General features: G+C 45.5%; 1 protein-coding gene and 1 long non-coding RNA gene across 3 annotated transcripts in view; one reads left to right on the forward strand and one right to left on the reverse strand.

Annotated features, from left to right (window-relative positions):
- Positions 1–19,700, reverse strand: part of LOC110502880 (cdc42 effector protein 1) — a 22,289-nt gene extending 2,589 nt beyond the window's left edge. The window contains exons 1-2 of one of the 2 annotated variants that reach the window (XM_036960612.1): positions 19,046–19,700; positions 8,176–11,208 (exon numbers count right to left, since the gene is read on the reverse strand). In XM_036960612.1, the coding sequence (XP_036816507.1) occupies positions 8,176–8,635 (460 nt within the window). In that variant the 5' untranslated portion in view covers positions 8,636–11,208; positions 19,046–19,700. Of the gene's footprint in view, positions 1–8,175; positions 11,209–18,148; positions 18,911–19,045 lie in introns of those variants that run through there. The other variant, XM_036960611.1, reaches the window with a different exon arrangement.
- Positions 5,169–6,612, forward strand: LOC110502881. Its single transcript, XR_002470387.2, has 3 exons — positions 5,169–5,855; positions 5,984–6,256; positions 6,347–6,612. It is a non-coding gene; the product is annotated as an uncharacterized LOC110502881 (long non-coding RNA).
- Positions 19,701–23,063: the final 3,363 nt, after the last annotated feature.

Here is a 23,063-nt window from a genome sequence, read left to right on the forward strand (position 1 = left end):
CTCTCCTGGGAAATGAAGTGGACTATGCTAGTCTGTCCTGGGAAGTAAAGTGGACTATGCTCAGTCTGTCCTGGGAAGTAAAGTGGACTATGCTCAGTCTCTCCTGGGAAGTAAAGTGGACTATGCTCAGTCTCTCCTGGGAAGTAAAGTGGACTATGCTCAGTCTCTCCTGGGAAGTAAAGTGGACTATGCTCAGTTTCTGCTGGGAAGGTAAGTGGAGAATTCAGAAAGGAACTTCCATAGATGCTCTCCCATCACCAACAGAGGGCAGTGTAAACTATGTCATCAAAGAGTGATGAGTCTTCTGCCAGTTTCAAACACAAGCTCTATCTCTTGAGTTAGACATCACCTCTTAGGCATGTTGTTCTCAGGCCAGATCACTCACATGACCTGTCACACACTAGTGCTCTCATGGCCTACTGGAAACCAACTAGATGCAAGGTACGTTAAGAAACGACTGCATACCCACATAAAAAATACTATAGTTTACTATACTGCCCTACCAAGCAAAAAGGCAGTAACTGCTCATTGCGTGGAACTGAGAAAAATATATTTTATTTACCTTGGTTTCACAGTAATCTAGTACAGTTACTGCTAAAAATGACCCCTCATTATCTCCAAAACACAATAGAGGCAGGATACTTGTCCACGTGATTAAGCATGTATTTAATGTAGCAAAATGACATTAACTCATTTTTGACCAAATGAGCAGGTCCTGCCTTTCTGCTTGGTAGGTCAGTATAGAATACTATAGTACTTACAATAGAATTCTATAGTATACTGTAGAATCCTATACCCCATACTGTAGTATCCCTGAATCATAAAACACGGGACGAGATGTTAAAAACTGTCCATTGTGCCAATAGATGGAATGCACTCGCATGAGATTTGCCGTGATGTTGACAGAGTGGCATGGGAGGTTTATTTCTTAGACTGGGTTAAGATGTCAATTTTGGGACACATCCTCAGTAGTGTGCCTTCGAATCAGTGGGTGTTTCGGCCTTTAATCACTAAACACTCTCATCAAAGGTGGCCAGCTAAAGGGTGATCAAGCCTTAGCTTGTGTCCCATGCCCAATTAAGATGTCCCACGGGACTATGCAAGGCAGGGGCGTCCTCTTCCCTGAGCCAGTCCTACAGCTGACCGCATACCTCATATGCCCTCCTCAAGTTGGAGGGATCTGAATTGGATTCTCAGGTGGGGGTGGGGTGGGGGGTCATGAAGTTATAGCCCAGCAAGGGTCCTTCCGTTTGATCCAGATCCACTGGCTGCCTCTTTCAGCTGCTTGAGAAACTGCTCTGACGGTCTGCCGCAGAGCCTGTCCATGGATTCCAAGTTCTTTCAGCAACCTGATGGTGGAAGAAGCCACGAATCCTCTGCATCCCACTTCAACTGGCCAGACTTTTGCATTCCAGCCACGCTGAGTTGCGTCTGCTGCCAACTCTGTGTAACGCAGTTTCTTACGCTCGTAGGCCTCTTCAACAGAGTTTTCCCACGGGACTGTGAGCTCTATGATGTACACAGCCTTTCGTGAAGGGGACCAGAGTACCATGTCTGGCCTAAGGTTGGTAGAAGCAATCTCAGGTGGAAAAATTAGTTGCTGGCCAATATCGACAAGCATCTTCCAGTCCCGGGCCATGGCTAGGTGTCCAGTTTCTGGCTTTGTAGGAGGATACTTGGGCCTTTTCTGTCCCTCCCGGATGAATGTTGTTGTTTTGACGGGATTGCTTGTTTTTGGAGGTAATGAATTGGTTGCACTCCTCTTGGTCTCAAGTGCTGCAGCCAGGCTCTTGAGGACCTGATTGTGCCTCCAGGTGTAGCGGCCTTGTGAGAGGCTGGTCTTGCAACCTGTCATTATATGCCTGAGAGTCGCTGGAGCTGGGCAGAGGGGGCAGGTCGAGTCCTCGCCATACCATTGATGTAGATTTTTTGGTGATGGAAGCACATCATAAACAGCTCTTATGATGAAGCTGATGTTGCTTGCCTCCATTTGCCAAAGCTCACTCCGGTTGATCTTTCTCCTCTCCAGGCCTTCCCACTGCGTCCATTGCCCTTGTTTAGCAAGAGAGACAGCCTTTGCACTTCTTGCAGTCTCCTCCTGTCTGCGCACCTCCTCGACCACCAGCTTCCTGCGTTCAGATGTTGTTGCCTTATGGAACGTTGGTTTGCTTGCTGCCAGGCCAAAGCCTCCTCTTCCATGCTGGATATTCCCCACAATGTCTTGGTGTCTCAGGGCTGATGTTGCTTGCTGCACAGCCTTGGATGATGTCCATTTCCGTCCAGTTTGTAGGGGAGGTGCAGCCTTGCTAATGGTCTGGTCTTTGGAGTCCTTCAATGTCATCTGAAGTCTTACTTTAGAGCACTTGTACTCCTCCGTTAGACTTGTAAGAGGTAGTTCAAGGACCCCTTTGCCATAGAGGCCGATGTTACTCAAGCATCGTGGGACACCCAGCCATTTCTTCACGTATGAGGTAATGGTTCGCTCCATCTTCTCCACTGTTGTTATTGGGACCTCATAGACGGTGAGTGGCCACATTACCCGGGGGAGAAGTCCAAACTGTAGGCACCAAAGCTTGAGCCTCCCAGGCAGTAGGGTCTTGTTGATTTTCTCAAGACCGTCGGTGATGTCCTGCCTTACTTGCTGCACTTGATCTTTATCCCGGAGGCTTTCGTTGTACCATCTACCCAGGTTCTTGATGGGTTGCTCAGACACCGTTGGTATCGGGTCATCTCCAATGCAGAACCTCACATCTTTAAGCTGTCCCTTGACTATGGAAATGCTTCGAGATTTGCTTGGCTTGATTTTCATCCGGGCCCACTTGATGTTATCCTGCAGTTTTGCAAGTAGCCGCCTGGTGCATGCTGCAGTGGTGGTCAGTGTAGTCATGTCATCCATGTATGCTCGGATAGGTGGGAGACGGAGCCCCTCCTTAGTTCTCTCACCGCCGACCACCCATCTCGATGCCCTGATGATGACTTCCATGGCCATAGTGAAGGCCAGAGGAGAAATTGTACAGCCTGCCATTATGCCTACTTCCAAGCGCTGCCATGTTGTTGTGAAGTCAGGTGTTGTGAAACACAATTGCAGGTCTTGGAAATAGGCCTTTACCAGTGTAGTGATGGGTTCTGGTACGTGGAAAAAGTTGAAGGATTCCCAGAGGAGTTCATGGGGAACTGAGCCAAAGGCATTGGCCAGGTCGAGGAAGATGACATAGAGGTCTCTCTTGTCCTTCTTAGCTGTTTGGATCTGGTGCCAAATCATACTAGTATGTTCCAGGCAACAAGAGAAACCAGGAATGCCTGCTTTCTGTACAGATGTATCAATGTACTTGTTCCTTTCCAGATAAGTGGACAGCCTCTGTGCTATTATACTGAAAAAGATCTTCCCTTCGACGTTGAGAAGGGAGATTGGTCGGAATTGACTGATGTCTGTCGCATCCTTCTCTTTCGGGATTAGCACACCACCAGCCCTTCGCCATGCGTTCTTGTAGAGCTTGTATGGTACTCCATTAGGCCCAGGAGCCGAGGCCGCTCTTGCTCTTCGGACAACGTTCTCTACTTCCCTCCATTTTGGAGGGTCAGTGTCCAGATTGAATTCTGGTGGTTGAATAGGTGGGATGTCATGTGGGATGATTATCTGCTCATGCCTTTTCATGTCCTGGTGGACCTTTTCCAGATGTTCTTCCAGTTCAGGCTTTGGAGTTTTTAGGATTCCGCACTTTTCCTTTGCGAAGAGATCTTTGACAAACTTAAAGGTTTTTTTATAGAACTGTGTTCTTGAGTGTTCCTTCTTCCTACGAAGTTGCCTTAAGTGTAGTGCTTACTATATACTTTTTTGTATACTGTAGAATTCTATACTACACACAGTACTATCCCTTGATCATGTAGCACTTACTTTAGAACTTTTAGATCGATTGAAGTGCTAGCTAGCTTTACTGCTAGCTGCTAACTTTGTTGATGCTGTTTTGATTTGAACGTGCTGTCCTTGGGAAGCTCATGCCGGGGAGAGGTCTCCCCTTGATCGTGTAGTGCTTATCCGGTGTCCTGTGTGAATTAAAGTTTTTTTTTCTCTCTCTCTCTCTCTCTCTCTCTCTCTCTCTCTCTCTCTCTCTCTCTCTCTCTCTCTCTCTCTCTCTCTCTCTCTCTCTCTTTTCAACTCTCTAGAGACAGCAGGAGTGGTAAAGATACTGTCAATGATCGGCTTTGAAAAGCCAACTGACATTTACTCCTGAGGCGCTGACTTGTTGCACACTCGACAACTACTGTGATTTTTATTATTTGACCATGCTGGTCATTTATGAACATTTGAACACCAGCCCTCATAGCCTGGTTCCTCTCTAGGTTTCTTCCTAGGTTCTGGCCTTTCTAGGGAGTTTTTCATAGCCACCGTGAGACATGAGGATATTACAGTTTTTTAACATCACTTTGGCACTAATTTCAGAACCTTTTTTCTAAACTAGACACAAAACTCACAAGCAATTTCCAATTGCTTGGACACAATACACATAAAGCTAAGATCATTTGTTCATTGCACTAAAATCACCTGTTCAAAATGACAACTTACCATCAAAGTATTACCATTTCAAAATGCAATTCACACATTACATCTGAGATGACTGTCTATTAATTTCATTACAATGATCCAACTATCAATTGATACAACTGCTCAAAATGATAAGCAACTGTTGCATGACTCTGAATGCAAAGTTTTATGGAAACTGATGAACAATATGACATGTTCAGATCATGAAAGTTTCAGGATAATGAGATCCACTGACACCAATTACTGTGGAACATGAACCAATTGGACTACATTATCTATGGATGTAATATTTCATCATCATTCTTTATCAGACGCTGTTTCTATGGTCCCATGTACCACTTTTCCAGGCCATGTTTTCAGATTTGACATTACTGTACACTCACCGGCCATTTTATTAGGTACACCTATCTAGTACTGGGTAGGACCCCCTTTTGCCTCCATAACAGCCTGAATTATTCACGGTGTTATACGTTAAGAGATGCCCTTCTGCACACCACTGTTTTAAATGCTGTTATTTGAGCATTTTTGGCCTTTCTGTTAGCTTGAATAAGTCTGGACATTCTCCTCTGACCTCTCTCATTAACAAGGTATTTTTCCCACAGAACTGCCGCTCACTGAATGTGTTTTGTTTATCGCACCATTCTCTGTAAACTCTAGAGACTTTAGTGCGTAAAAATCCCAGGAGGGCAGCTGTTTCTGAGATGCTGGAACCACCATGTGTGGCACCAACAATCATCCCACGATCAAAGTTGCTTAGATTACGGCGCTTGCCCGTTCTGATGTTTAGTCGAACATCAACTAAAGCGCTCTACTCTATATACTCTATATATTGAGTTGCAGGCAGTCACATGATTCACTGTTTGAAGGAGCAGGCTATTTGCGTTAACATGCAGGTGTACCTAATAAAGTAATTGCTATTCCAATACTGCCAACTCGTTACTGATGATTGATTTCACATTGTGGTACGAGAATATAGGGAAATGAGTGGTATCCACCTACAACAACATAGCGATAACACGGAGCCGGCAGGTGATCCAGGTCACAATTGAGGTCAAGCAGTGGGAGGACGTGGTCGTCAAAGGAATGGCAGGGGACAAGCACCTCTTCTGAGAGGTGGTCGTGGGCCTCGTTTAAGAGATGTGTGGGAATGTGGTAGAGGACAAGGCAGCGGCAGCAATGAAATCCGAGCAACAGTTGTAGACCATGTTGTAAATCCTGGCAGGACAATGCTTGAGGCAGCTACAATGATTCAACCAAACCTCAGAAGATCAACCGTGGCCTCAATCATCAGAACTTTCCGCAATGAGAACCGGTAAGTCTTCAGCATGCACTAAACATTAGACTACTCTCAATTGTCAAATGACTGTATACTGCATGCCAATATGTACCACAGAGCACGTGATGTGACTAAATGTGTTCTCACTGTACTTTTCCTTGCAGAATTGCGACTAGGCCAAATAGGTGAGGCAGAGGCAAAATTCTGACTGACCAACAAGAGTAGGCTGTGCTCAATTTGGTTCGGGACAGAAATGATATTCGCCTTACATAAATTCGGCAGCACATCTTGGACAATGAGGACTTGGCAAACTTATGGCTTCCACATTGTTGAACAACTATTGCACGCATGCTGAAAAGGCACCAGGAGTCTCTAAAACAACTATACCATGTGCCTTTTGAAAGAAATGCAGACAGAGTGAAGCAACTGAGGACTGAGTATGTTCAGTTTCAAGATGCCTGTTATGAAAAATTCCATAAAAAGTCTACATCTACATCAGTAATTCTCTTTCCAAAATGTATTTTTAGAGGGTGATGGAGCTGGATGCTGATGAAAAGCATCCCAAATTCCTCTTTTTGGATGAGGCAGGCTTCAACCTGGCCAAGACGAGGAGAGGTCGGAATTTCATTGGCCAGCAGGCAACCATCCAAGTACCTGGACAGCGTGGGGCCAACATCACCATGTGTGCGGCTATATCGGAAGATATATTGGATCATATAATGCAGCTCTCCTTGTAACCTTCCTTGATGAGCTAAATCAGGTCTGTAGAGTTGATGGCGTGACCTATGTCATTGTGTGGGATAATGTCAGGTTTCACCATGCTCAAATGGTGCAAGCATGGTTTCAGGCCCATCCACAATTTACAATCCTGTACTTACCCCCATGCTCTCCTTTCCTTAACCCGATTAAGGAATTTTTCTCCACATGGAGGTGGAAGGTATATGATAGGCGCCCTCACAAACAAGCCACCCTTCTCCAGGCCATGGATGACGCATGCAATGACATCACGGCAGACCAGTGTCAGGCCTGGATTCGCCAGGCCCGAAGATTCTTCCCAAGATGTTTGGCTAATGAAAACATCCATTGTAGTGTGGATAAGACAAGGTTGATGGAAATATAGAAGTACAATAATCAATCCTTTGTTTTGCTTTTTACAGTAAGCCAGGTGAGGAACACTGCAGTTGACATTTTACTGTAGTTTTTTCTTTGTAGCTAATTATTTTTGCTTTGATTCAAAGATACCTATGTTGTGATTTTATTGTATTTGTATCATCAATACATTTCAGATGTTGTTCAATGATTCCACTGTCTGTAGTACTCTCTTTACTAGTCCTTTTACAGTGATGTATTTACGTGTAGAACCATAATGAAACATGTATCACATATTTTGTACTACAATATTTAATGATTGTACGAACAACTACACAGTGAAACTATCGGTATCTTGTGTGTGGGTAATCTAAATAGTATTTCATGATAAATGAGTTATTTGAACCAATGATTCTGCGAGTGCAAGGTTTCTTTAAAGATATGAATGCACAATGCAATGTTTTGGACATCCTGTGTTACAAGTGATGACCGTTTTGTGTCTAGAGTTTTAAAAAATTACCACAAGGTTCTGAAATGAGTGCCAAAGTGATTGTAAAAACTAATGTCAGTCACACTGGGCCTCAGACCAGACATATAGCAGCACAGTCATGTCTGGCGTGGCTTTCTCTTATCACACAACAAGCTGCTGAGGGTTGTTGTGTATGAACCAAGGTGATTCATCATGACAGCTGTGGAAAATCTGTGGCTCGTTTTTACAGCTTGTCCAATGGCAGCTACTGCTTCTATGACTGACCATGTATCAAATCCAAGTCTCTTGCATGCAACAAGACTGTGTTAGCCTGCTGAGCTAAAGCCAAGACATTAGGTCCAGGAGCTACTACAAGCCTCCACAGGTACAGTTGCATGTTCACTTATTGTGTGGATGCGTGCATACAGTGTGTGAATGTGTATCTCTGTGTGTATATTTATTTTACCTTTATTTAACTTGGCAAGTCAGTTAAGAACAAATTCTTATTTACAATACCTACCGGGGAACAGTTTTTACCTTATCAGCTCGGGGATTCGATCCAGCAACCTTTCAGTTACTGGCCCGACGCTCTAACCACTAAGCTACCTGCCGCCCCAAATGTATCTGAATGTGTGTATGTTTATGTGAGTGTGTGTGAATGTATGTGTACGGGAATGTGTGTTTGTATGTGAGTGTGAATTGTGTGAGTGTGACTGTGTGTGTGTGAATGTGTATGTACATATGTAAGGTGTATATGCATAGGTGTGTGTGTGAATGTAGGTGTACAGTAAGACTCACCATAACCATAAGTGGTCTCCTCCAGGGAGGTAGGAGAGGCTGGGAAGAGGTTTTTAGCAGGGCACCCGTTTGGTGAGTCCACATCCAGTCGGGGGAGGGACACTGCATTCTTGATAATGGGGGATATGGGAGGGGGTGGCGGGGACAGGTCCTTGGATCCTCCCCTGGGACGCTCTGGTGTCTTCCGAACACGCCGGAGGGTCCGAGAGAAGAACGCCCCAATCTTGTTGTCAGGGCTTGTGACAGAATCAGCATCCCCGTTTCTGTTGGTGGCCCCCCCATGGTTGCTGAGGAACGAGGTGTCCCCGAACACGTCCCCTCCGCGGCCCACGTGCATGGTATGTTGGAAGTCCCCCAGCGGCGGACTGATCATGTCCAGGGTGAGGTCCCCTTTGAAACGACGTTTCCCCTGAGAGCCGGCCACCAGGCCCTTCAGCCCAGGGATCTTCCCCAGGTTCATGGTGATGGCCAAGGGTACGGTCTTCTAAAAATGACAAAAATCCCTTTAAGTCCTCTAAAAAATGGGATGAAAATATTGTTTCAAATATCTTTGGAGAAACTGTTACTGGAGAGTTGCTTTAGAAATGCTCCCAAGGTGAATTGTGTGTCTCAAAAGTAATGATTGTGATCGTTTTGAATAGAATTTCAACATCAGGTTTTGTAGGGTCAACCTCAGTAATGGAGAAATCTATTGTATTCTCTTGTTATCATGTGCTGTTTGCAATTTCAGTCCCATTTGCTGCTGTTTGTTGTCATCCATATCGAGCTGGATTAAGTGGAGAGAAATGGAGGAGAAAAGTATGCCGTTCAGTTCCTGGAATCCGCCTCAAGTTTGAGTGTGGTCAGAGACGCTGGGCTCGACAGTTCTTTTGGGCTTTGGGTTTATAAAACATCAGCTCGGGAAGAACCCCAGTACCAGCTGCAAATATCCCTCCTGCGGTTGTACACTGGAACCATTTATTAAAATGAAGCAAAAAAAATGTATTTGACTCTCCATCTAGGAGAGGCTCAAATTCAGCTATAACAACAGTCTAGGTATTCTGAAGGGACTTTCTTTGCTAGAGATTGATTTGGTGTATTGACATAGAACCAGGTAGGGGTCTGGCAGAACACTTCCCTAACTGGAACATTCAGTTAGAAAGTAACTGGATCAGCTTTTTCTACAGACCCTGCCCTTCTGTTAGACATCAACGTTCCGGGTTCCAAAGTCCATTGTTCTGGAACTATCTAAATTTAGACCACAGTAACTCTCCTGTCGCTGCTCTCGTGAACAAATTAAACGTCAGTCTGGTTTTTCTGGGAGATTCAGGGTATTTTGATTCTCTCTCGTCCTGTGTCTTGCTACAACGTGAGGGCTAATTAATCATATCACGTCATATTTCACTGAAATACTTGTTTTATCCGTCTTTAAGAGCAGGGTAGGGACCCTCATTCAGCACTTCAAACGGATTTCACCAGCAGCAGAAACCTCGTATACAAACATGCCAAGTTTGTTCCAGCAGATAAAAACACAGGGCCAAAAGTGCACAAAATACTGACAAAAGTCAGCGAAGAAAATCACTTATCTGACTTTACACCAGTGGGTCAACGCTGGCAGGAGACGGGCAAATCATTTTCCTGTGTTCTCTTTAACCAGTGGAGTAATGGATATCGCTTTCCGAAATATTTTCATATTCTAGAGTACACTGACAAGGTCTTCTGGTTCTTTTAAGTGCTTTCCACTGCCGAGGCCCTCCCACGCGCAATAGCCTGGCTTTATTAATGACTTGGAACAGACCTCTGAATGGAATTGGGTCACAGTTAAAGCAGACTTTCAATTTGCTCCTAACTACAGTCCCAGGTTCTCTCTAGGTCTCGACTGGCTGGCGTTTTAAGAGGGGCAGCTGGGAGCAGCAGAGGGAGGAAGCACACCTCACACCACAGACCAGAGGAGAGAGAGCAGTACCAGGGGTTTACTCACCAGACTTCTATTAGGTGTGATGTTGAACCTCTAGAGAGCACTAACCAGACAGTCATAACCAGACTTCATACAGTCAGAGTTCACACCACTACCTCAACATCTCTTACTAACCCTCCTGTGTGACTGTGAGCCGCAGAGGCGAAAGCAATCATGCCCTTCTCAGCCTGTGTGTGAATATGAAGCAGACACTCCTCAGTTTCAATCATGTATTTCAAGAGGAGGAGAGGTATCTTGACCCCATCATACTTTACTAACAGAAGGGCCTGGAGCTCTGCTCTACTGTAATCCTGTTTCAGTCGGAGGATCTTTGGCCCACGCTCAGTGGGGGTCGAGTCTGTCCTTACCAGACTCGAAGGGGCTTGGAAAGAGAGAGATAGAGGGCCACTTAGTTGACCTTTGGTCTGACTCCTGCAGACACAGCTGTAGCACAGAGGTTTATCCCCACGCTCCTATATGTCTCCTATACGTCTCCTATACATCTCCTATATGTCTCCTATATGTCTCCTATATGTCTCCTATACGTCTCCTATATGTCTCCTATACAACTCCTATACGTCTCTTATATGTCTCCTATACAACTCCTATACGTCTCCTATATGTCTCCTATATGTCTCCTATACGTCTCTTATGTCTCCTATACGTCTCCTATATGTCTCCTATACGTCTCCTATATGTCCTAGCATCTCCCCCCTGCCCTGTCCTCCTCCTCCTCTCCTTCTGGTCATTTGTTTTCAGAGGTACGCATATCCAGGCATCTGAGCAGGGCTGAAACCAAACCCTGTTATGTTAAGTCTCTAAAAGGTAATACGTTTAATGCAGTAATCCGGGCGGCTGTCTGTGTTTTCAGAAGCAAAAAGGGGGGACTTCTCTGGGGATTGGTTGTGGCCTGGATTAGCCCCTAATCCCTGGATCTCTTCTTGCCCTCGTCCGACCGTCCAGACTCCCTCTTTTTGGCCTTTCTTCTCCTGGGCTCTGTCCTGGCTCTGACCTCCCTCTCTATGGGTCTGTGCTGGTTCTCTCTGGTTATCAGGATCTGGGAAGCAAACTTGGCCTCACTGAAAACATGTCGTCTGCTGTGGGAGAGATAGAGAGGGGGAGACAGGGAGTTATATATGGTAGGTCATGGTACCTGGTGCATGGGCAAGGCACACACAGGAATATAGTGAAACATAAATCATCTGGTGTTTGGAGTGCAGCTGTTACGGTCAATTTTGTGTATTCACCAAATTTTCCACTCCTTTTTCTACTCTAGTCTGTTTTCCTGCCACTACCCAAGTAGTAACTGCTACAATAGTTTCTGTTTTGACAGTAATTCAACTGGCTCAACATTTCTAAACAAATTTCAAAAAGGCCAAAATGATACAAGTGAAGTATTCAGGGGGTTTCCTGAACATCTGTGCTTTAGGCTACACCACAGACCCATCCATCCATTCCTCCACCATGTATCTGCCATGCCTGTGAGCCAAGCTGAGGCATGGTAGATGTTCACTGCCTGGCATGTGAGGTATGGTATGGTGGCGTGCCAAATGGCACCCTAGTCCCTACTTTTGAACAGAGCCCATAGGCCCATAGGCCTCTGGTCAAAAGGATTGCACTCTGTAGTGAATAGGGTTCCATTTGGGATGCACCCTAGATGTAAACCAGAGAAGCCCGGCTCTAATAGGAGTTGTGTGCGTGAACAGATTCCTGGGAGCAACATCTCTGGCCTCTCTCTCTCTCTCCATCACATCAGAGACAGACAAGGAGAACCAAACCACCTTCAGGTCTGAGACTGGCTGGCTGTGTTACTGTACTGGATCAAGTTCTCAGGGTTTGGAGAGATACACGCACAGACACACAGCTAGATCAAAAGACTGGAGAGATGCGGTTGGTGTTTATTGTCATGAATCTTGCCCTGTAGGCAGAACTGAGTGATTTCTGCTAGATGGGCAAGCGGCAAATAAAAAATTGGCTATATGGTAAAAATGTATGAAAACATAAATGTGCTTTTCTCTTCATTTAAGGTTAAGGTTAGCCATTAAGGTTAGCAGTGTGGTTCGGGTCAGGCTTAAGGTTAGGGTTAGGTTTAGGGCTCCCCCAGAACAAGATGACAAATAACACGAACCTGCTGGAGAGATACTGTACTCTCAGTTATCTCTAATTTAATTGATTGAATGAGTCAGGATTTTATACAGAATAATGACTTGTCAGGTATCCCAACCAGTGTTCATTTGACCCATCTCCTCCTTGCCAAACTCCAGTCCCTTTTTAAGTCCCTCCCTCACTAACTTAACCAGGTGAACAAACATACAAGATAAGACTGCATTTCTTCACTCCCCCTGTGACATCCAATTACCTTACATTCCTCTTAGCTGTTGCTCTATTTGAATCCAAGGAAAAGAGAGCAACACTTCTCCTAAACTAAGAAAACATTTTTGCTTCTACAACAAGCATCCATAGCTTCCTTTAATCTCTCTCCACCCCCCCTCTTTACCCTTCTCTCTCTCTCTCCAACCCCCATTCTTTACACTTCTTTCTCTCTCTCCAACCCCCACTCTTTACTCTTCTTTCTCTCTCTCCACCCCCCCTCTTTACCCTTCTCTCTCTCTCTCCAACCCCCATTCTTTACACTTCTTTCTCTCTCTCCAACCCCCACTCTTTACTCTTCTTTCTCTCTCTCCAACCCCCCTCTTTACCCTTCTCTCTCTCTCTCTCCAACCCCCCGCTTTACCCTTGTTTCTCTCTCTCTCTCCAACCCCCCCCTCTTTACCCTTGTTTCTCTCTCTCTCTCCAACCCCCCCCCTCTTTACCCTTGTTTCTCTCTCTCTCTCCAACCCCCCCCCTCTTTACCCTTGTTTCTCTCTCTCTCTCCAACCCCCCCCCTCTTTACCCTTCTCTCTCTCTCTCCAACCACCCCTCTTTACCCTTCTCTCTCTCACCAACCCCCACTCTTTACCCTTCTTTCTCTCGCCAACCCCCCTCTTTACCCTTGTTTTTCTCTCTCTCTCCAACCCCCCGTCTTTACCCTTGTTTCTCTCTCTCTCCAACCCCCCCTCTTTACCCTTCTCTCTCTCTCTCTCTCCAACCCCCCCTCTTTACCCTTCTCTCTCTCTCCAACCCCCCTCTTTACCCTTCTTTCTCTCTCTCCAACCCAACCTCTTTACCCTTGTTTCTCTCTCTCCAACACCCCCCCCCTTTACCCTTGTTTCTCTCGCTCTTCAACCCCCCCCCTCTTTACCCTTCTCTCTCTCTCTCCAACCCCCCCTCTTCACCTTTCTCTCTCTCTCCAACCCCCACTCTTTACCCTTCTTTCTCTCTCTCTCCCCAACCCCCCTCTTTACCCTTCTTTCTCTCTCTCTCCAACCCCCCTCTTTACCCTTCTTTCTCTCTCTCTCCAACCCCCCTCTTTACCCTTCTCTCTCTCTCCAACCCCCCTCTTTACCCTTCTCTCTCTCTCTCCAACCCCCTTCTTTACCCTTCTCTATCTCTCCAACCCACCTCTTTACCATTCTCTCTCTCTCCAACCCCCCCTCTTTACCCTTCTCTCTCTCTCTCTCCAACCTCCCCTCTTCACCCTCCTCTCTCTCTCTCCCCAACCCCCCTCTTTACCCTTCTTTCTCTCTCTCTCCAACCCCCCTCTTTACCCTTCTTTCTCTCTCTCTCCAACCCCCCTCTTTACCCTTCTTTCTCTCTCTCTCCAACCCCCCTCTTTACCCTTCTTTCTCTCTCTCTCCAACCCCCCTCTTTACCCTTCTCTCTCTCTCTCCAACCCCCTTCTTTACCCTTCTCTATCTCTCCAACCCCCCTCTTTACCATTCTCTCTCTCTCCAACCCCCCCCCCCCCCTTTACCCTTCTCTCTCTCTCTCTCCAACCCCCACTCTTTACCCTTGTTTCTCTCTCTCTCCAACCCCCCCCTCTTTACCCTTGTTTCTCTCTCTCTCTCCAACCCCCCCTTTACCCTTCTTTCTCTCTCTCTCCAACCCCCCTCTTTACCCTTCTTTCTGTCTCTCTCTCTCTCTCTCTCTCTCTCTCTCTCCAACCCCCCTCTTTACCTTTCTTTCTCTCTCTCTCCAACCCCCCACTTTACCCTTCTTTCTCTCTCTCTCCAACCCCCCTCTTTACCCTTCTCTCTCTCTCCAACCCCCCTCTTTACCCTTCTCTCTCTCTCCAACCCCCCTCTTTACCCTTCTCTCTCTCTCCAACCCCCCCTCTTTACCCTTCTTTCTCTCTCTCTCTCCAACCCCCTCTTTACCCTTCTCTCTTTCTCCAACCCCCCCTCTTTACCCTTCTTTCTCTCTCTCTCTCTCCAACCACCCCTCTTTACCCTTGTTTCTCTCTCTCCAACCCCCCCTCTCTACCCTTGTTTCTCTCTCTCTCTCCAACCCCCCTCTCTACCCTTGTTTCTCTCTCTCTCCAACCCCCCTCTTTACCCTTCTTTCTTTCTCTCTCCAACCCCCACTCTTTACCCTTCTCTCTCTCTCCAACCCCCACTCTTTACCCTTATCTCGCTCTCTAACCACCCCTCTTTACCCTTCTCTCTCTCTCCAACCACCCCTCTTTACTCTTCTTTCTCTCTCTCCAACCCCCACTCTTTACCCTTCTCTCTCTCTCTCCAAACCCCTCTTTACCCTTCTCTCTCTCTCTCCAACCCCCCTCTTTACCCTTCTCTCTCTCTCTCCAACCCCCCTCTTTACCCTTCTCTCTCTCTCCAACCCCCCCCCCCTCTTTACCCTTCTTTCTCTCTCTCTCTCCAACCACCCCTCTTTACCCTTGTTTCTCTCTCTCTCCAACCCCCCCTCTTTACCCTTGTTTCTCTCTCTCTCTCCAACCCCCCCTCTTTACCCTTGTTTCTCTCTCTCTCTCCAACCCCCCTCTTTACCCTTGTTTCTCTCTCTCTCTCCAACCCCCCCTCTTTACCCTTCTTTCTCTCTCTCTCTCTCTCTCTCTCTCTCTCTCTCTCTCTCTCTCTCTCTCTCTCCAACCCCCCTCTTTACCCTTCTGTCTCTATCTCTCTCCAACCCCCCTCTTTACCCTTCTTTCTCTCTCTCTCCAACCACCCCTCTTTACCTTTCTCTCTCTCTCCAACCACCCCTCTTTACCCTTCTCTCTCTCTCCAACCACCCCTCTTTACCCTTCTCTCTCTCTCCAACCCCCCTCTTTACCCTTCTCTCTCTCTCTCCAACCCCCTTCTTTACCCTTCTCTATCTCTCCAACCCCCCTCTTTACCATTCTCTCTCTCTCCAACCCCCCCCCCCTCTTTACCCTTCTCTCTCTCTCTCTCCAACCCCCACTCTTTACCCTTGTTTCTCTCTCTCTCCAACCCCCCCCCTCTTTACCCTTGTTTCTCTCTCTCTCTCCAACCCCCCCTTTACCCTTCTTTCTCTCTCTCTCCAACCCCCCTCTTTACCCTTCTTTCTGTCTCTCTCTCTCTCTCTCTCTCTCCAACCCCCCTCTTTACCTTTCTTTCTCTCTCTCTCCAACCCCCCACTTTACCCTTCTTTCTCTCTCTCTCCAACCCCCCTCTTTACCCTTCTCTCTCTCTCCAACCCCCCTCTTTACCCTTCTCTCTCTCTCCAACCCCCCTCTTTACCCTTCTCTCTCTCTCCAACCCCCCCTCTTTACCCTTCTTTCTCTCTCTCTCTCCAACCCCCTCTTTACCCTTCTCTCTTTCTCCAACCCCCCCTCTTTACCCTTCTTTCTCTCTCTCTCTCTCCAACCACCCCTCTTTACCCTTGTTTCTCTCTCTCCAACCCCCCCTCTCTACCCTTGTTTCTCTCTCTCTCTCCAACACCCCTCTCTACCCTTGTTTCTCTCTCTCTCCAACCCCCCTCTTTACCCTTCTTTCTCTCTCTCTCCAACCCCCTCTTTACTCTTCTTTCTCTCTCCAACCCCCACTCTTTACCCTTCTCTCTCTCTCCAACCCCCACTCTTTACCCTTATCTCGCTCTCTAACCACCCCTCTTTACCCTTCTCTCTCTCTCCAACCACCTCTCTTTACTCTTCTTTCTCTCTCTCCAACCCCCACTCTTTACCCTTCTCTCTCTCTCTCTCCAAACCCCTCTTTACCCTTCTCTCTCTCTCTCCAACCCCCCTCTTTACCCTTCTCTTTCTCTCTCCAACCCCCCTCTTTACCCTTCTCTCTCTCTCCAACCCCCCCTCTTTACCCTTCTTTCTCTCTCTCTCTCCAACCACCCCTCTTTACCCTTGTTTCTCTCTCTCTCCAACCCCCCCTCTTTACCCTTGTTTCTCTCTCTCTCTCCAACCCCCCCTCTTTACCCTTGTTTCTCTCTCTCTCTCCAACCCCCCTCTTTACCCTTGTTTCTCTCTCTCTCTCTCTCTCTCTCTCTCTCTCTCTCTCTCTCTCTCTCTCCAACCCCCCTCTTTACCCTTCTGTCTCTATCTCTCTCCAACCCCCCTCTTTACCCTTCTTTCTCTCTCTCTCCAACCACCCCTCTTTACCTTTCTCTCTCTCTCCAACCACCCCTCTTTACCCTTCTCTCTCTCTCCAACCACCCCTCTTTACCCTTCTCTCTCTCTCCAATCACCCCTCTTTACCCTTCTCTCTCTCTCCAACCACCCCTCTTTACCCTTCTTTCTGTCTCCAACCACCCCTCTTTACCCTTCTCTCTGTCTCCAACCACCCCTCTTTACCCTTCTTTCTGCCAAAGGGATCACATGGGAGGAATGTGGGGCACAGGTACAATTGGCCAGGGTTCAAATAAAGGGATCTCATTGGACAAGGCCAACTTGTAAGGAATACCTCATCATCAGATTCAGATTTTAGGTGTTTGCTCGGTCTTTTGGGTCCAATATGCACAAGTAAGACCGGCGCCTGGCTAAAACTGAAAACCAAACATCTATAGAGGCATGTGATGGTTTAAACAGGTCTACTGAATAGATCAATTATAGACCTGCCTGGTGTTGCAAGCTAAGCACCAAGAGCACATTGCTATCGAGTAACAAACATGTTACCACAGAGCCTACCCTCTCCATTGATCTGCCTGATTCCATCTAGTGTTTCATTATTTTTTTTTTTTTTATTTTTTTTTACCTTTATTTAACCAGGCAAGTCAGTTAAGAACAAATTCTTATTTTCAATGACGGCCTGGGAACAGTGGGTTAACTGCCTGTTCAGGGGCAGAACGACAGATTTGTACCATGTCAGCTCGGGGGTTTGAACTCACAACCTTCCGGTTACTAGTCCAACGCTCTAACCACTAGGCTACCCTGCCGCCCCATGAGTTAGCTGTGAAGCTAACAAGCTCTCCAATCAATTATATTGGGTGATCTCCCTAATGAGGTCAGAGTAATGAGACCTTTGTTTTAAGTAGTGCTGCTACCCTTGACATTTGGAGAGGCTGCATCATGAATGTGTTGATATGTCAGTTAGTGGGTCCCCCTATGCAACAGTGTAATAACAGAGGTGCCTTATTGCTATTATAAACTGATTACCAACGTAATTAGAGCAGTAAAACTAAACGTTTTGTCATACCGGTGGTATATGATCTGATATACCAGGGCTTTCAGCCAATCAGCATTCAGGGCTTGAAACACCCAGTTTATAATGCATATAATTTGTGGACAATATTGTTGATCTGATAAGACCTAAGCATAGACCTGTTATATATTGCAACACAAGCAACCCTAAAATATACTGCAGGCCAGATTATGTTTCATGACAAATGATCTATGGACAGACCCAAGACACTTTTCCCACAATAACATATGTGCATGTTAGGCTAAAGTTAGGCTACAGGACCATAGAACCGTATACATAGACTGCATACATAGTTCCAGATATAAAATATGATGACTTGATTGTGAATAGACAGTTAGGTAACATTAAACAATTTAAACAAACCAAAACAACTTTACTCCATACTTTACTTTCACTTGACACAGTGAGTCTATGGATATTTGCGAGATTACATTTATAGAAGGTTAATGAATAGCCTTCATACTTAAACAAATAGCCGAATGAAATGGTAAACTGCATAAGCAAAACAAAAAGTTGAGCGCAAAGAAAAACTTACCTGGGCAAGTAGGCTAAGAGACATTGACACAGATAGGACACGATTAAATGCCAGTAGTTTTTTTATGATAACCCACAAAATCCGTATTTATAATTCAGAATGTATCATAAAGTACTGTGTCTTCTTGTGGCCGGTCTCGTAGCTGCACAACGCAGCTAGTGCATTCAGCTTCAACAGAGTGTCGGTGAATAAGGGGCGGGCTAGTCAAAAACTGACGTGGCCATCGTCGAATCAGCAGCAGAGAACATGCAAGGGGAATATACTGTATGAACGAGCACGCTCCTCTAACTGCAAGACATATTCCAAAATATAGCCCCAATGAGCAAACGTTTTTAAGGGTTCGTTTACAGTATGATTCATCTTTATATGTCCCATCATATAGGAAAGACACTTGTACACCTGAAGCTGTAGTGGGCAGGCTACATCTCCCAAAACGAGTTATCAATTGACCTGACTATACTTACCGTTTAAAACCCTCAGGTGTCACAAGCCTGATGTAAAATTAAACCATTCTGCCCACAAACCTGTCTCTATCCTCAGTCTGTAACGTCTTAAACACCAACAGATTAATGTATTTATAGATTATATGATTTATTTATTGAATTCTTCATTCAATTTTCATGGCACAGAGTAATGAAACTGATTTCCAATATCTCTTTAGAAAGCACCACAGAGGCATCCAAAGCCCATTTTTTATTTATTTGATTTGATTTATTTCACCTTTATTTAACCAGGTAGGCCAGTTGAGAACAAGTTCTCATTTACAACTGCGACCTGGCCAAGATGAAGCAAAGCAGTGCGACAAAAACAACACAGAGTTACACATAAACAAACGTACAGTCAATAACACAAAATGAAAGAAAAATAGAAAAAAATCTATGTACAGTGTGTGCTGACCTGTTCAACGGGATACTACATCCTTATCAACAGGAAGTGTCCTCAGATGGTCTTCAAAGCATTTAATGTCCTGGCTGCTAAATAGTTAACATTCCCAGCTTCTGGCAAGGCTGTTACAGTGATGATGACACCCCCTCTTCATGTTTTACCACTTCCCCAACAACACACCCACACACAGACACACACACCAACTCCGCACAACTGTTAAAACCAAGCCAACACCCTTCCTCATCTTATCACTAACTGCAAGGGAACATCCACTCAAAAATGATCTTTTGTTATTTTTTTATTTAGTCCGCTTTTGATACAGTACCAAAAAAGTTTAGCACGTCAGCAGTTAAGTTTCAACATATTAGCCAAGAAGCAAAGTGTCACCAGTGATGTGGCTGGTGAAACATTTTCCCTTTAATAGTACCCCCTCTGTGCTGATCTATGGTCAGTTTTGCTTTTCACCTCCACATGTTTGTGGTAGTAGTCCTGAAGAACAATAAGCTGATCCTAGATCTGTTCTTAGTAACAATGTCTACCTCAAGCCTTCACTGAGGTGTCTGCCCGGCCATTGTGAAAGATTCCTGTAGAGCAGGGCATGTGAGGATGGCGGGGCTGAATGTGGTCTGTGTTGTGCTCTACTCTTGATGCCTAGGTACGTTTAAAAAAAAAAAAAAAATTCAGCCCAGAGTAGGGTCAGTGCAAGTCTGGCTGACACCCAACTCAAATTCCTCCTGACTCATGTCAACCATGCTAGGTCAAAGCCCTATCGATATTATGATCTTGGGACATTGTTCACTGCCGTTACATCAGCAATTTCAAGCCAACCGATTCGACTTTCCAATCTGGTTTAACACGGAATGGATGAAGGCATAGCATCAGGCAACTTTTGTCTTATTGCTATCTCACCCTTTTCCGCTCCCTCTCTCCACCTCCCTCAATGCAATTCAAGGGGCTTTATTGGCATGGGAAACATGTTAACATTGCCAAAGCAAGTGAGGTAGATATACAAAAGTGAAATAAACAATACAAATTAACAGTAAACATTACACAGACGTTTGAAAAGAATTAAGACATTACAAATGTCATATTATGTATATATACACACAGTGTTGTAACGATGTACAAATGGTTAATGTACAAAGGGGAAAATAAATAAGCATAAATATGGGTTGTATTTACAATGGTGTTTGTTCTTCACTGGTTGACCTTTTCTTGTGGCAGCAGGTCACAAATCTTGCTGCTGTGATGGCACACTGTGGTATTTCACCCAGTAGATATGGGAGATTATCAAAATCTGTTTGTTTTTTTTGAATTCTTTGTGGATCTGTGTAATCTGGGGGAAATATGTGTCTCTAATATGGTCATTGTCACAGGCCAGCTCATAGCCTGTGGCAAAAATGAGGGGACACGAACAACAGGTATAGGCCAATCAAAAAGGTTATTTATGGTAAACCAAAACTAGTAACTTTAAACAAAAAGGAATGAGGTGTGAAAGTACCACAATGTAGGGTGTAAAGTGCAGGGATGCATGAATCTGTGTGTGTGAATATGACTGAGTGAAAACTACAAAGGAACAAACAAACAGGATCATACCTGGAGGAGCAGAGAGAGAGACAAGAGTGATTAGTGAAGCAGTTTAAATACCCTGAGCCCAGGTGACTCCAATCACTAACGACCCTCCTCTGCCTGCAGGAGGAACCACCCCTGCACTGCAGAGGGGCCATGACACCCCCCTCCTTAAAATGAAGGTCCCACCCTCAATCCAAATTTCGGACCAACATATTCAAAACAATAAAATTCCACAATAAAAAAAAGGATACCAGTCCCGGGTCCTAGTAGTAGCCCCGTGTCCCCCAACTGACTGTCCGCCCCTAAACTCAGCAGCCCTGGTACCTGGGGAGCAATTTAAGAGGAAAGAGGCGCAGACAGCCCGTAGGGGTCAGCAGAGAGAATATACAAACTAGGTTAAAGGAGCACAGGACAAAGCATCAGCAATGATATTATCCTTACCACTAATGTGTCTAATACCAAGGTTGAATGGGTGCAAGAACAAAGCCCAACGCATCAGACGCTGGTTGGGATTTTGCAGGGACCTCAGAAAAATAAGTGGGTTGTGGTCAGTCAACACAGTTAAAGGGGTCAAACTAGAACCAACATAGACCTCGAAGTGCTGTAAAGCCCAAATGAGACCTAAAGTCTCCTTTTCAATTACAGAATAGTTTTTCTGATACTTATTACATTTCCGGGAGAAGAAACTGACTGGACACTCAACATTGTTATCATTCTCCTGGAGAAGCACAGCCCCAGCGCCGATTTGACTGGCGTCTACCTGCAATTTGAAAGGTTTCCCAAAATTTGGTGCTGCCAATACAGGTGCCTAACACAAAAGAGCCTTAACTGCATCAAATGCCTCTTGACACTGGGTGGACCAGATAAATTCAGCCTTGGCCTTCAACAGATCGGTCAGTGGGGACACTACTAGCGAAAAGTTTACAGGAAGCACGGTAGTACCCCGCCATTCCCAGGAAGTGCATCATTTCTTTATTTGTGGAGGGCTGTGGGAACTGCTTCACAGCCTGGTTCTTGGCTTCCACGGGACAGACAAAACCCTGACCAACAACCTTGCCTAGGTATGTGACTATAGCTTTGGCAAACTCACATTTTGCCAAATTGATAGTCAACCTGGCCCACAGTCTTTCGAACAGGTCTTGCACTCTCCAAACATGCTCCTCCCAGGAGTCTGAGTAGACGACCACTTCATCCAAATACACGGCACACCCTTCCAGACCTGAGACCACCAGATTCATTATCCTCTGGAAGGTGGCTGGAGCATTCCGCAAGCCGAAAGGTATCACTGTATAAGAGAACAAACCAGATGGAGTTATAAAGGCAGCAATCTCACAAGCTCTTTTATTAAGGGGTACTTACCAATATCCCTTTAAAAGATCAACTTTGCTAACATACTTTGCTGACCCAACTTGATCAATACAGTCATCCATCCTAGGAAGAGGGTAAAGGTCTGCTTTAGTAACATTGTTAACTTTTCTATAATCAGTGCAAGGTCTGAAAGTGAAATCAGGCTTTTTGACCAAAATACAGTGTGAAGCCCAATTTGAACAACATGGCTCCGCAATACCATTGTCCAACACATACTGCACCTCTGTTTCCAATTGCAGTCTGTTCTCAGATACACGATAAAATCTGTTTGATAGGCTTAGCATCTCCGATGTCTATATCATGCTCAATTAAGTGGGTATGTGATAGTGTCAGAAAACAAAACAGGGTAGTTTCTAATAAGAGCTACCAATTCATCACGTTTCTCAGAGTCTAAATGATCTACCAAAACCAAGGTTTTGCAAAGTCTTTAGTTTTTCAACCGACCTTGTAAGACCTCATCCGAAACCCTAACGTCCTCCTCTTCTCCCCCCTCCACCAAATTAAAGCCACAAGATGCAGTGACTGGAGCAGCAGTCAACGCTGACCTCACCGCTGGAGTGCCCTCAACCCCGCTCAGATCACGGGAGTGATAACATTAACAGGTTCACATGGCATAATTTCCGACGACCAGGGGTTTCAATAAGATAGTTCAAATATGACACTTTACGCAACACAGTGAAAGGACCACAGTATCTTGCCTGAAAAGGTGAACTTGCAAGAGGCAGAAGAACAAGTACACGATCACCGGGACTAAACTCACGCAGCTCAGCCTGTCCGTCATATTTCAGTTTCATTTTCCATTGAGAACATTTTAGTTTCTTTCACCAGTTCACCAGCCCAATAAATCAAATCAAATGTATTTGTCACATACACATGGTTAGCAGATGTGAATGCGAGTGTAGCGAAATGCTTGTGCTTCTAGTTCCGACAATGCAGTAATAACCAACAAGTAATCTAACCTAACAATTCCAAAACGACTACCTTATACACACAAGTGTAAAGGGATAAAGAATATAAGAGACACTGGAGCTTTAGATTATTTTATTCTGGAATCTGTTTTGCCGTTCTCTGGAGTCTGATACTAGCAGTT

Source organism: Oncorhynchus mykiss, chromosome 23, assembly GCF_013265735.2.
Source record: "Oncorhynchus mykiss isolate Arlee chromosome 23, USDA_OmykA_1.1, whole genome shotgun sequence".
Classification (NCBI taxonomy): Eukaryota; Metazoa; Chordata; class Actinopteri; order Salmoniformes; family Salmonidae; genus Oncorhynchus; species Oncorhynchus mykiss.